The sequence below is a fragment of the Siphateles boraxobius genome, unplaced genomic scaffold, assembly GCF_051911475.1.
Source record: "Siphateles boraxobius isolate OS27281-9 unplaced genomic scaffold, OSU_SipBor_1 16, whole genome shotgun sequence".
Lineage (NCBI taxonomy): Eukaryota > Metazoa > Chordata > Actinopteri > Cypriniformes > Leuciscidae > Siphateles > Siphateles boraxobius.
Window position 1 is genome coordinate 11,129,759 of NW_027508766.1, and position 14,967 is coordinate 11,144,725.

Genomic DNA, 14,967 nt, shown 5'->3' on the forward strand with positions numbered 1-14,967 from the left:
GGATGGGTTGAAAAAAAAAAAAATACATTGAGTGTGGTAACTAGCGACATAAGGAGAAAAGAAATGCAAAAAAAAAAAAAAAAAAAGATTCCAATGCATTTTTCTTGTTTGGGGCAGTTAAAGGGTTACATACACTTCATACTTACACATATATACTTCATACCCCATAATGACAAAGCAAAGACAAGATTGTGACCGAAGCACTTTTAAAAAATAAAACTTTTTGCAATGGAGGCAACTGTGCTCTTGGAAACCTTAAATGAAGCAGAATTTTAGTAGCACTCCCTATTTGTGCCTGTTCACAATCTCTTGGTCAGCAGGCTGTTATGACATTATGGCTTGTTTCTTGTATCTTCAGCAGTTTTACTTTAAATATAGACAGTACCATTTAAAGCCTATGTTTCCTGCAGGAAGCGCGTGCCTGACTGCTATAAAGTGATATTCCATTGGGATCAAACGTCAGAAGCGGATACTGGCACCAGGAGACGATGTCCGTCACTGTGAACAACATTTCTGTTATGTACAGTCCTATCAATCAGAACAATACCTTCTCTAGCGGGGATTTGATATCGGGACATGTCATTTTGGATCTAGCGAAAGACACGAAAATCCAGTCGCTGAGTGTGAAAATTAAAGGGAAAGCAGAGGTTTGCTGGAGGGAGCGTCACAAAAGCACTGTTGTTTACTCGGATAAGGAAAAGTATTATTCCGTGGAGAGGTTTTTCGTTCGGGAGAACAAAACACATGGTAGGAGGAACTACAGTTGTATTTTTTGTCTTACAATTAGGAGAGATCAGGTCGAATTAACCAGCTTTATTTTGCGCTGTAACTTGATCTTGTAGGTAACGTCAATGACCATGAGATGATGCTGAGGGATCCATCAGGACAACCGTGTAAGTCTGGTCGCGGATTTGATTGATATTGCAAAAAAGGGCTTTGATAATTAATCTGAAAAACATGCTGATCTCTGCTTTGATTTTTGACTTGTTAGATTCTTCGATTGTGGCACCAGGCCGTCATGTTTACCCATTCACCCTTCAGTTACCTCGACAGTAAGTTACTGGGTTTGTTGCACTTCGACAAGGCTATAATCTTTTATGCGTATACGCAAACAACAAAAGTGTCAAGTAGTGTAAACATTCAAGTAAAAGTAAAACCTTTGCTTTGCTCATTAAATACATGCAAATAAACACAACGTTAGCCTATTTAAAAGTTGTAATATCCAGAAATGTTATTCCTCCTTGGTTGGGCTATAGGCTATGTGATCTTGGTTAACAACGGTATGCAAAATCTAAAACGTACATTCAAAAGAGTTTGAATAAATACATAGGCAAAACAATGTAAAAAGACAACCATCGATTGGGAAATGGGATAGGCCTACATGTTTAGCATAAAGACCTACATTTCTCAAGTGGTTATATATGTATAGGATTAGAAGGTTTATTTGTGTGTTTCAAAGTGAATGAAGTGAGAGTAAATCTCTCTTTATATTGCTGGTGTGTCTTTGCTGGTGTGTTAACCAGTGCCTTGTTCTGCATCAGGATGTTAGTTGCAGTTTATGCATAGTAAGTACCACAGAAAATCTAACTTGTTGGGTGAGGGGTATTGTGAATTATTTATTAAGTTCCCTATAACAAATAATTGTATCTGATCTGATCTGCCTCAGGCACTAAAAGGTGAATTATTGTAAGGCATGGATATAAATAACGCTGTACCTTTTGATGGCATCATCTCTTTTTACAATAATCAATAGAGGGTTTGCACCTATGTCACGATTTGGTCAGTTACCCGGATGCGTGGCCAATATTGGAGATACTCGGATGTAAACAACAGCATGGAATGCACTGTTTATGTATTACTGAACACATTGTTGCACTAATTTATGATGTCTAAACTACGGAAAAAAAACACATGGAAGCTGCGAAATCATATATAGAAGGACTTAGTAAGCAGCAGAGTGCGCGGAATTTTGACGAACTAAAGTTAATATGTGGTAAAGATCCGAATGAGCTAACTTCTCTAGCCCTTACCGCTATTCTTCCTTCATTTTCTTATCCCGACATAGGCTACGTTCAGATTGTCAGTCCAAAAAAACACATGAAATCTGTTTCAAGCTACATCCATATGTGGTTTGAAATCCTGTTCAAATCACATATCAGGAAATCCGCTTCAGTCTGAACGCTCTGATTGGATTTTGCGTGGTATGGTACTCTCTCACGCCATGTAAAATGTAAACGTCAGACGTTGTTATTGGAAACATGCTGAAAGTCGCTGCCAAAACAAGGCTGTGTTGCAATTTGCCGGACAAGCAGAAAATTATTATTTTTTAAACCGGTGCAGATAAGAGCGCGGAAAAAAAGCTGTGCATACCTGCCTCCTACAGTTCTGCAGCTCAAGACGCAGTAGTTCAGCGTGGCGTCTACACATTTCCATGTTGTAAAATTTAAATAAGACAACATCTCTTTTGCAAATGCAAACCCCTCCATCAACGCAACATCATTGCCTTATTACCAAAGAGCTGCATGAACACGCAAATCGGATCTGAACAGTTGCAATACACAGTGTGGACATCATTTTAGATCAGATTCCAATCAGATACAAAGATAATCGGATTTGGACTGACAGTGGGAAAGTAGCTAAAGTTTACTACTTTACGTCAACATTTTAGCCATAGTCAACACCATTTATTAGGAACACCATACTAATACTGTGTTCGACCCCCTTTCGCCTTCAGAACTGCCTTAATTCTACGTGGCATTGATTCAACAAGGTGCTGAAAGCATTCTTTAGAAATGTTGGCCCATATTGATAGGATAGCATCTTGCAGTTGATGGAGATTTGTGGGATGCACATCCAGGGCACGAAGCTCCCGTTCCACCACATCCCAAAGATGCTCTATTGGGTTAAGACCTGGTGACTGTGGGGGCCATTTTAGTACAGTGAACTCACTGTCATGTTCAAGAAACCAATTTGAAATGTTTCTAGCTTTGTGACATGGTGCATTATCCTGCTGGAAGTAGCCATCAGGGGATGGGTACATGGAAACACTTCTAGCGTCGACGTGCAGAGAAATCCACAAATAAGTGGACTCCAACCACCATTTACCTAAGCCAATCAGATAATAGCCACATTGAGCTGACCAATCGTAGCACGTTCTCGCTACAACCAATCACGTTAGGCTTTACACTCTTGATCTGATTAATTTTGCAGATATTTGCACCCCTGAAAGGATCTGTAATGGGCGCTTCATTCAAATTGATCTGTTTGTGTGGTTAAAACACCCCATTTCCAAAAGATTGTTGGAGTTTAAAGCTTCTTTATATTTCCATCAGGATAAACTCAGGATTACACACAAATTGATAATCACAGATCCGGAGCATAACACCCTCTCTACACCGGACTCAAGCGGCGTGTCAAAAGTAAATAGCCCATTATCTTCCCTGCTTCCGTAGCAGTTTCAAATAATTTAAAACTAACATGTTTGCAATGTTAACACATTTTGCCCATGATGTCTGTCTGTCTTAGCTGCAGATATATGACGTGTCTATAATCTTCTTTATTGACTATGCTGGCTACATGAAAATTCATAATTTGTGATAGTGTCTACACTGGACACGGCGCAGCACGACTCATTGATAGCAAACGGATGCCCGTTCTTCTTCTGAAGTAGCGGCTACTACACGCAACTATATGGAGGACACATCATTTGCACATTTGCTTTGTCCAGTGTACACCGCCTCGCACGGGTTAGACAAATATCAGCCCAAATGACCATCATTGAAGATGTAACAATGTGTAGGCAACTGGGGTTTTGTAGGGATAATGCAATGCTGAAAAAATACATATTTGCATTTATTTTGGATGCTGTAATTTTTACAATACACTACTATTAGCCTAAGTCTGATTCATATGAAATATTATTTGTGTGATCAAGTAATTTAACAGATAAATAAATTTAAATTGCTTGTCTGCTGGGCAATTCACTTTTAAATGCATGATACATATTTAATTATATCTACGGACCTGTTGCGTAGTTAAAACTTAACTGAAGTGGGAAAAGCTATTGTGACAGTAATTTCACCTATATTACACAAACTTGCGTATTTATCACGAGTTTGAATCCAGTTATTCATTAGTCATTTGATACAATGCACCTATTGTGTGCATGCATGTTTTTACATTGTACTTATTTTAAAAATACCTGCATATTACATCTGTAATTAATTTTAGTAATGATATCTATAATTCTTGACCCTTCCTTTACTCCTTTTCATATTTAGATGCAAGCTCATTGACATCTGTATTAACAAGTCATTAATTCTAGTAATGACATCTATAATTCTTGACCCTTTCTTTACTCCTTTTCATCTTTAGATGCAAGCTCATTGACATCTGTATTAACAAGTCATTAAAATTTGCTACAGAGATTTGATTGACAACCAAGTATGGATGCCTTTTTCTATATTGACAGGCAGTCTCTTACATAAGACTTTTTACAACCTAACCTAAGGGTGTTTTAACAGCATACCATTACAATGAGCCATGACTATTAACAGGGTTTGTACAAAGTGCTTATAGTGCTCGAAGAAGTACTTGAATTTGACTTTATGAAAATCTTGGAAAACCCTTGAAAACAGCCATATTTCTGAAAAAGTGCTTGAATTATTGGAAGACAATAGGATGTTAGAAAATAGGCTAGTGTTTAATTTTATTGATAAAACAATCTTTTCACATTTATATACAGCCATTTCACATGGTTATAAGCGTGTTATTTCTCAAATAAATTTAAAGTATTTGATAAAGATTTCATTCTTCTGAAAAATCATATATTCAAGGGAGAAAAAGTCAGTTTGAATAAGGAAAACTATATCTTTGTCATAGTATCCTATTAATGGCTAAAGTTACCACAGCCATTGCATGTGCTACACTTTATTTGTACCATTATGTTTTATTATTTTTTTTATTTTATTTTTTTCTATTTATCTTTTTTAGAATTCGAAAGATAATAAAGATATTGTTTGATAAGTGTGATGATTGTAGTCCTTGAAAACCAAAAGAGTAGTGCTTAAAGTCCTTGAAAGTCCTGGAATTTCATTTTACAGTTTCTGTACACATCCCATATTAACAACTTTCCACGGTTCCATCAGTCTTGCAGCATTTGTTCCAATTAGCTGTACAATAGGGGCTTTTGCACCGGAGGAACCTTTTCATAGGTCCTATAACTATTGGCAAAAGTACCCGGATTTTGGCGCTTTCGCACCGAAGAACCTAGGAACTATTTTAGTTCTAAGAACTCTTTTGGAGAAACTAATTTAGCTCCTACTTCAGGGTCGGGTCGAAACCAACACTATAGGAACTACTCGTGACGTTAGTGTACGCTGATTGGCTGAACACAGGTGAAACACCAGCACCCGCCATTTTTAAAAAGGCTATGTAAGCACACAGATTATAGCCTATATATTTACTCCACAAACTAACTCTATAAACTTGGAAAACAGTGATAGATGGGTCTGTTAACCTTTACGCTGAGGAGAAAATACAACGCAACTTTGAGTGGACCAAGAGAAACATGATTATGTATTTCTGCTCAGCTAGCAACACTGGACATCAACCACACGGCATACTCTAATAACTTTTCATTACTGTCTACTTTCTAAGTATATTAGTTCTATCTAACATATTAGGACTGTTAGACAGATCATAAACTGATGAACATGGAGAATGTGAGCATTGTTTATTTGCTCTGGCTCTGTCATTTCTCAGCGCCGTCAAAATAAAGGTCTGCAACACCATTAAAATAAAAGTCACAACAACAACCGTGTCTTGCGTCACTTCGGAGTTCCTACTGGCATTGCGAATGCAACCAGAAAACGTTCCTAGGGGAGCCATTAGTTCTCGGGGAATCATACTGGTGGTTAGTTCTTAGAACTATCTGGTGCGAAAGCCTCTAATGTCTGCATCTAACGGTGCTATTTTGACTTCACTCAATTTACGACATTTATTGATGAGTTCTTGTCTTGTGTGGTTGTGTGTTCTGTTGAAACTAGCAACCTGTCTGGCGTACAGTTTGGTGTAGACATTGACTTCCATACCACAGACTACATTACTTTCCACAGATGGACTGAATTTTATAGACTATTTTTCTCCACTGATCTTGTAGCTTGAAGGCTGACTTAGGGCGTTTTCACACTGGGCACGTTTGCTCCTGTTCGATTTCGAGCGTGATTGTTCCCAGCGTTCCCCAGCAGCGTTGGTCTGGTTTCACACCCAATTTGATTCTAATGAATCCTTGTGCATTTGCGTTTATCTTACGTCATCACAAAGGTGCATGACATATGATAGAAAATTGAACGCGGGTCAAAATATTGTATCTTTTATTAACATGGTGCTGCTATTATGCTCAGCTTAGTAAACGACACTTGGACTTGTATGCGTCACATGAAGGCGGCTTTCTGCTGCTTGCAAACAGACTCTTTTGAGGAGACAGTGGATTGACATTAGCTGCCCTGATTGCACTCGCTATGCATGAATACATTGCAGGCTCATTCTCGCTTGTATCCAAGGTAAATCATCAGCACTATCATCCTTTACGTTTGTTTTATTTAACTAAATGCATCATAAACGGCTAAAACGTATGCGCAGGTTACTTAACTTCCTGAACAAGCATGCTCCCAAGTCCGTGTTGCTTTCACATTCACGCGACTCATGGCACAGCTCGAGTGCAACCGAACTCAGACCACCTAATTCAGGTAGTCTTGGGTTCGGTACCCAGGTGCACACCCAGGTCCGGTTTCATGTGAACCGTGCCTCGTTCCAAACTAAACTGCCAGTGTGAAAATGCCCTTAGATACAAGTTTAGAGTGGATGGAATTTCTAGTTCATTCATTCAGTAAGTCAACATCTTCACAAAAAAAGAGGATACGATTATAGCAGAACCATCCTCAGCCTTGATAGTAGTCAATTTCAGTACTTTGTCAACATATGATGTTGATATTTTAGTGCTGTTACCAAAGTTCCATTTCAATTGCCTTTTGCTTCCTTGTAGGCCTTACACCACATCCTAACTACATGCGATGCTGCGACACGTGATAAAAGGTATCTTTTCCATGTTAATCAGAATTTTTTTCCTAACCAGCCGCGACAGCAACACGCAATAATTCTATTTTAGAAACTTTTTTTCAGATTGTTTCCATAACTCAGTATGTATTTTTAATAGTGTTAAATGGTGTAATATTCATGAATTTGATTATGTACTTATCCATTTAGTTGAGAGTGCTGGGAGCTTGCCGGGACTACATTGCGTCCCATAGTCGCGTCACATCTGGTGTGGACAGTCAAATTATTTGTCGCTGGAATCTTATCGCATCGCATCTGGTTAGGACACGGTGTTATACGGATCCATATGCAGAAATGTATTGACAAGATTTCTAGGTTGCCTCCTTGTGTACTACTGTAGGTAGTAACAAAGAGTTTAGAAGTACCAAGAGGCGAAACTCCGTTGCAGTTTTGACAACAATCGCTAGATGGCGAAGAAGTTTTTATCAGTCAAGATGAATTAAATTATAATAAAACTAAAGACTAAAACATAGAACAGCTAATATACTTAGCATTGTCATTCTATTTGTTGTAAATGTGTGCACTTTACTTGCACAATGTTTGATTTGTTGTGTGTACTGCAGGCAGAAATGATGTGGTGATCTACTTACCATCACCAATTTTATAACTGTTAATTTTGTGACGATCTTCTATTACTATTAAATAGTCTCTCTTGACTAATGTGTTGTCCCTTTCACATACTCACTATTCATTGTGTTTTGGCTTTTTCAAGGAATTTGTCAATAATTTCATGAAGAACATGGGCTGTTGTTACTGGTGTTGTAAAATTGTGCTGTGTATGAAAACGGGAGTTATCCCCAAAAGTTATTGGGGTAAATAAATAGCCTATTTGACAGCTTCATGCTTTATGAAGCTTTATTTAAATGCTTTATTTAAATTGTTTGATTATAAACCGATCCATAAGAATTATTTTGTTGCACATTATTCAGCACGCCATTTTAGTTTAGGCTATAGAGATATTGAAACCTAGAAACTACTATTTTGTTCCCTTAACTGCTTTTGAATTTGATCCGGTATCCTTCAATTTCATGACAGCTTTGTTGCGTTCAGTCCAAGATGGCGGAACTGCAGCTCTGCGCATGGGTGCGTTTGTTGCAATGGAACGTTCTATTGAGTTTTGCCTATTGGTACTTATATACTCTTTGGTAGTAATGCCTGTCATCTATACTTCCCGTTTTATTATGCCCCTTTCAAAAGACTTGATGAATGACCTATACTGAAGGGAATCACCATCAAAACAATCTGGGAACAGGAATAATCCCGGTTTAAAAATTTCAGTTTGCCTTTTCAAAATAGCAGTGAGAGATGAACTGTAAATTTCCCTTGTGATATGGTTCACTCACATTGCGTCAGTAGCTGATGTGATGCGTATGGGGAAAACGTATGAAGCCTGACTGGTTCACGTCTATGCACCAACAGAGACAATGGCTTTTCAGCCCACCAAAACGGGCAGGGCTGACTGCCTATTTAAGTTGCAACGAAAGCCATTTTCATCAGACTTTTTCTCCAAGCTCGAAGATAGTCTTCTCTCGACTCTGAAGAGAAGATTGAAGCCTTTCTGCTTTCTGTTGAAACAAGCCTCAAGCAGCGGATTAGAAGCGCTTCTACTGCTGCAACTGCTTCTTGCCTTCAGAAACTTAAAACATGGATGTCTGATAACTTCTTACAGCTTAATGCTGGGAAAACGGAAATCCTGTTGATTGGCCCTTAATCACAGAGTGTACCCAGGCATGATATTTTTATTGAAATTGATGGTCTCCAGATTAGGCCTTCAAAAACTGTGTGGAATCTTGGAGTTTTGTTTTGACTCCTCGTTATGTTTTCACTCACACATTGGTCAGACTATTAAATCATGCTGCTTCCACTTGCGGAATATTGTTCGTATATGCCCCTCTCTTAACTCTGGAGATGCTGAAACTGTCATCCACGCGTTTATAACCTCCAGATTGGACTATTGTAACTCCTTATATAGCGGCCTACCGTCCAAAGCTATACATCGCCTTAAAATGGTGCAAAACTCTGCTGCCCGAGCCCTTTACATATAATAAAAAATCTGCACATATCACTCCTATCCTTCACCAACTTCACTGGCTTCCTGTGGTCAATCGAATCCGGTTTAACATTTTAGTCTTGGTTTATAAAGCCTGTCATGGCCCCGCATCCCAATACCTTTCTGAGTTAGTGCAACCATATGTTCCTGCCCGGACCCTTAGATCTAGCAATGACAATTTTCTTGTCGAACCCAAGTACAAACTCTCTACTGTGGGTGGTAAAGCTTTTAGTGTTGTAGGCCCTAAGTTCAGGTTCAGGTTTATTGATATAGCCCATTTCATACACAGAACGGTAACCCAATGTGCTTTACATAATAGCAATTACACAATAACATTAGCAATAAAAACCTGTTAAATCGCAAGAAACATAATACACAAAATTGAGAGCTTAAAATAAAAACATAATAGTTCACAGGGAACATAATACACAAAATTGAGAGCTAAAAATAAAAACCTTACAGACCACAGGTACAAGAGAGGGTTAATAGAAAGCATCATAGAAAAGTTTTGTTTTTAGTCTGGATTTAAAAATAGAGACAGTAGGAGAGGTCTTAATGTCTACAGGAAGACGTTTCCAAAGACGGACCGCATAACAACTAAAGGCTGCCTCTCCCTGCTTGGTACGAGCGCTGGATTGTACCAGTTGGAGTTTTCCAGCAGATCTAAGAGATCTTGAGGGGCTATATGTTTCAAGCATCTCTGCTATATAAAGAGGTCCTTGACCATTTGGTGATTTAAAAACAAGAAAAAGAACTTTAAAATCAGTTCTATAGATCACTGGTAACCAGTGTAGAGATTTTAAAATTGGTGTGATATGATCTTTTCTTTTAGTTCTGGTCAATAGCCTTGCTACTGCATTTTGAATAATTTGAAGAGGTTTTATTGTTTTTTTAGGGAGACCAGTGAAAAGACCATTACAATAATCCACCCTACTGGTGATGAAAGCATGAATAAGCTTTTCTAAATCTACCTGCAATATAAAGTTTTTAACCTTTGCAATGTTTTTTAAATGATAAAAAGCTGATTTTGTGACTGCCTTTATGTGGCTATTGAAACTTAGGTTCTTCACGGTTTCCACTACCTCAAAACCTTTCATTCCCAATAATGTGGCAGTCTTTAGTCTTTGATCCTTTTTCCCAAAGATAATTACTTCAGTTTTGTCTGTGTTTAATTTAAGGAGATTTTTAGACATCCAGTCTTGAACTTGATTAAGACAGTGATAAAGAGATTCAAGGGGAGCAAACTCGTTGGGAGACAAGGATAGATATAACTGTCTATCATCTGCGTAGCTATGGTAGCTAATAGAATGGTTTTTCATAATTTGGCCAAGAGGGAGCATGTACAGATTAAACAAAAGAGGGCCAAGGATTGAGCCCTGAGGGACACCACATGTTAAGGACACAGGAGCTGAAGCATAATGACCAATAGAAACAAAAACTCCTGTGTTCTAGATAAGACTTTAGCCAGCAGATGACCGAGCCAGAGAGGCCAACACAGCATTTAAGTCTTTCTACTAGCATGCTGTGGTCAACAGTGTCGAACGCCGCACTGAGGTCCAACAGCATAAGAACAGTGGTTTTTCCAGCATCATTATTTAGCCGAATGTCGTTGACTACTTTAACCGAGGCTGTTTCAGTGCTATGGTATTTTCTAAAACCTGACTGGTTGAGATCAAAACAGGAAGTTGAGGTTAGAAACGCAGACACTTGATTAAAAACAATTTTACCGATAAAAGACAAATTTGATATGGGTCTGTAGTTGTTGAGGACAGACTCATCCAGGTTGTTCTTTTTAAGTAAAGGTTTTACAATGGCTATTTTAAGGGACTTAGGGAATACGCCGCTCAGTAGAGAGGTATTAGTTATTAAAAGCACATCAGTTGCTATTAGATGAAACACAGATTTAAAAAAGCTAGTTGGTAAAATGTCCAGCTCAGATGTGGAGGAACTTAGACTTTGTACAGTCTTTTCAAGAGTGTCGAGGTCAACAGGGCTGAAATTTGAAAGAGTTCTGAGCTCATCCCTCAGACTAATTGGTGATTCAAAGTGAGAGACGCTATGCGACGTATATGAGATATGATGTCTTATGTTCTCTACTTTGCTCTTAAAGAAAGAGGCAAATTCATTGCACTTTTCAACTGAGAGTAGTTCAGGAGCCAGATAAGGTGAAGGATTTGTTAACTTCTCAAAGGTGGAAAATAGTGCACGGGTATTATTAGCTTTACTATTGATAATAGTGGAGAAATGAGATTGTCTTGCTTTACAAATAACAGAATTATATTCGTAAAGTGTCCCTTTATGGATCAGATAGTCTGAATTAAGTTTGGATTCACGCCATTTCCTTTCTGTTCTCCTACATTCTTTCTTTTTCAGTTTAACTAACGGATAATTCATCCATGGAGCTTTCTGTTTTCCAATGGATTTTTTTTCAGTTTTAAAGGGGCAATATCATCCATTATATTTGTCATTCTTAAATTAAAATCTTCCAACAAGTTATCAGCAGTCTTAGGAGATGAATTTTTGGACTCAAAGAGTGTTTGCTCAAAAAGAGCACAAGTTTTGTCATTTATAGCTCTCTTTCTGATCATAATAGAGTTATTCTGACAATAGGGGAGCAAGCAGACTTCAAAGAAAATACAACAGTGATCAGATAAGGCTAGATCCACAACAGATGTGGAAACAGTTACACCCTTTGTGATGACAAGATCGAGTGTATGGCCCTGAGAGTGAGTGGGGCCCTGTATATGTTGTGTCAAATTGAAGGCATCGATCAGCGCCAAAAAGTCTCTTGCATGCTGGTTTTCAGGGTTATCTACGTGTATGTTGAAATCACCTGATATAACAATGCTGTCAAAGTGAACACAGATTTCAGAGAGAAATTCACAGAAATCTTCAAGGAAGACTGCAACTGATAAAATAGGGGGTCTATATACAGTTAGCAGCAAGATTTTTGGACAACTTTTAAGGACAGCACAAAGATATTCAAAAGAAGCATAGTCACCATAAGATGACAGTTGACACTGAAAAGAAGTTTTAAAAATTTTAGCTATTTCCTCCCCCACGTCTATTTTCATGGTTGACACTTATAAAGTTATAGTTGGAGGGAGAAGATTCAATCAGAATACTATTACAGTTTACTGAATCAAGCCAAGTTTCAGTTAAAAGTAAAAAATCAAGTTTATATGAGGAAATAAGATCATTAATTAAAAAAGACTTTTTTATGAGTGACCTGATATTTAGCAGAGAGAGTTTTACTGTAAGAAAAATGTTTTTTTCCACAGGGACAGATGATTTCTTAGGAATGATAAGTAGATTAGATGGGTTAAGTCTACGAGCAAAGTTCCGTTTAGGTCTATTCCACTTTGCCATTGTGGAACCAATTTGTACAGTAATATGAGCCTGTAAGGACATGATAGAAGTATGCAGGTGTACCGAGGTCATATATAGATTTATGCAGGTGGAAAGTTTAGCAGGACCCTCATGATTACTATGCTGAGTAGAACAGGGATGGGCTGAAGGAGGGTCAGGCTGAGCATCATGTCAGTCAATACCAAAGGCTATATAGTTATATCACTAGATTGGAGGTGAGCAGCTTGGTCCCTCCCCTATTTAGGTGAAGTCTGTCAGCATTAAAAAGGTCATGCCTAGTCCAAAAGGAGTCAAAATTAGAAATAAAATTAAAACCAGCAGCTAGACAAAAGTGGCATAGCCATTGATGCAGTCCATAAAGACGACTAAAATATTCAGAGCTCATAGAAGGAGAGGGGAGAGGACCAGATAGAATACAGCGCTTTCCTAAGGATTCAATTTGAAAACATATTTCCTCAAGCTCTGAGTGCAATCTGGCTGATTGCCTATCCACCATCTCATTAGTCCCAGTATGTACAATGACTATTTTGACAGATGTATGTAAGTGAAAAAGTTTAGGCAAAAGCTTGATGAAATCACCAATCTTACCATTAGACAGACAATAGGTGATACAAGCTGGAAGATTAATTCCCTTGATAGAAGAATCACCAAGCAGGAGAACTTGTGGCAATGAGATGTCGTTATACATACAGGAAAAAAGATTCTGATTTGATATATGTGTAAGCTATGGAATAAGCGGCCCCTTAATCTTCGTGCCACCCTTAACCTCAGACTTTCAAATCTCAATTTAAAACTCATCTATTCAACATGCTCTGTAAATAATTATTTTCCTCTCTGCTTCTCTGTCTTCCAATTTTTCATTTTTTCTATGTTACATGTTTACTTTATCGAAATTTATATTTCTTGGATTCTATAACTTCTCATATCTGTCTCTATCTGCTTTTCAGCTTGCTTGATTGTTATAATAAGCAGATTGGTTGTCTCTTTGTCTGTCAACTGATTGTACTATTTTGTGAAGCGACCTTGGCTTCTTGAAAGGCGCTATAAAAAATAAACATTATTATTATTCTTATTAACAGACTCGGCACTCCTCTGCAGCTATCCGGCGACTCTTCAAAGAGCAAATTTCACTTATTAAAAGAGTCTATTTTAGCGACGTTTGTTGCAAAACGTTTGTTGCGATACATCTCCAGTGCTCTTCACCCAAGAAGACCAGTGCCCCTTATCTGGTGCGAGTGGCATTGTTTCATTTTGCGGCTCCAAGGAGGACTTTGATGACACTATGGCTACAATTACATGTAACCAAATAATAGTAATCGGACTGACGGCTCAATCCGACTGAAAAGCTCTCATGTAAACACCTTAATCCGATTGACCTCGATCCGAATTAAATTTCGATCATATTGAAAGGGGTGGTTTATTCCTTTTCTAATCCAATCGAGAGAACATGTAAACACTTGATCGGATTGAAAACTGAAAGGACTGCGCATGTGCAATGACACTGAAATAGTGCAATGACGAGCATAAAAAGCTATTCTTCCTGTCGAATAAAGTGTCATATAAATGAGTGTCCCGTCAAGTGGAGCAGGACAATGTGTCACCAGTCCCTGTTTAGAATTCTCATCCAAAGACGATTGGTTTTGGGGCGCTGGGAGGGGCATTTTATCTGCGCGATACATATAAGCAGCACGGCACAACGGTTCATATGCTCATTTACTTTAAATTATGATCAGAAATGGATAAATATTAAGTCTGCTGTTTAAAAAAAATAAAAAAACAATGTAGGAGAATGGTTATAATGCGCAAACAGCGGAAAACTCAGTATATTCGTGCAGTGTGAAATCTTGAGCTTAGAATTATACAGTTCTATCTCCGTTTAGGGTAGTTCTGAGAAATTGAGCATCAAAGTTTTTACATCCCTGCTGTTTTGTGAGATGGAACCTTTCTATTTTATTAATAACTACTGACAAAATAATTTTTTTTTTACAAAAATAACACCACACCGGCATTAATAAACACCTAATGGATAAGATTGTCAAAAACTCAGTTTCGACCAAAAGTGGAGATAGAACCGTATAATTCTAAGCTCACGAAATGTCAAAAAATCTATTCCGATTTTAAGCTTGTGACATATAAACGCACATGTCAACCCAATTACTTGTTTAGCGTTCATGTAAACACTACATTCAGATTCATCAATTGGAATGAATTCAGTCCGATTGAAACAAAACTTTTGCATGTAAACGTAGCCTATGTATCTGGCTGCCTTTGGAGCAGAGAACTGGGCATACTCCGGCGATGACTTTGCCCCCGCCACCCAAAGAGACAGCCGGGTCTCAGCAGGACTCGGAGCTCATCCTCTAAAGACCATAGAAAAGTTGACTTGAAGTGGTTGGCCCTCAGCAGCCTTGTTAAGGGAAGTTCTGCAGCAG

General features: G+C 38.2%; 1 protein-coding gene across 2 annotated transcripts in view; it reads left to right on the top strand.

Annotated features, from left to right (window-relative positions):
• Nucleotides 1–417: 417 nt before the first annotated feature.
• Nucleotides 418–14,967, top strand: part of LOC143739254 (arrestin domain-containing protein 3-like) — a 29,556-nt gene continuing 15,006 nt past the window's right edge. For both annotated transcript variants that reach the window (XM_077231592.1, XM_077231593.1), the window contains exons 1-3: nt 418–747; nt 843–893; nt 992–1,052. In XM_077231592.1, coding sequence (XP_077087707.1) covers nt 489–747; nt 843–893; nt 992–1,052 — 371 coding nt within the window. In that variant the 5' untranslated portion in view covers nt 418–488. The remainder of the gene's footprint in view (nt 748–842; nt 894–991; nt 1,053–14,967) is intronic.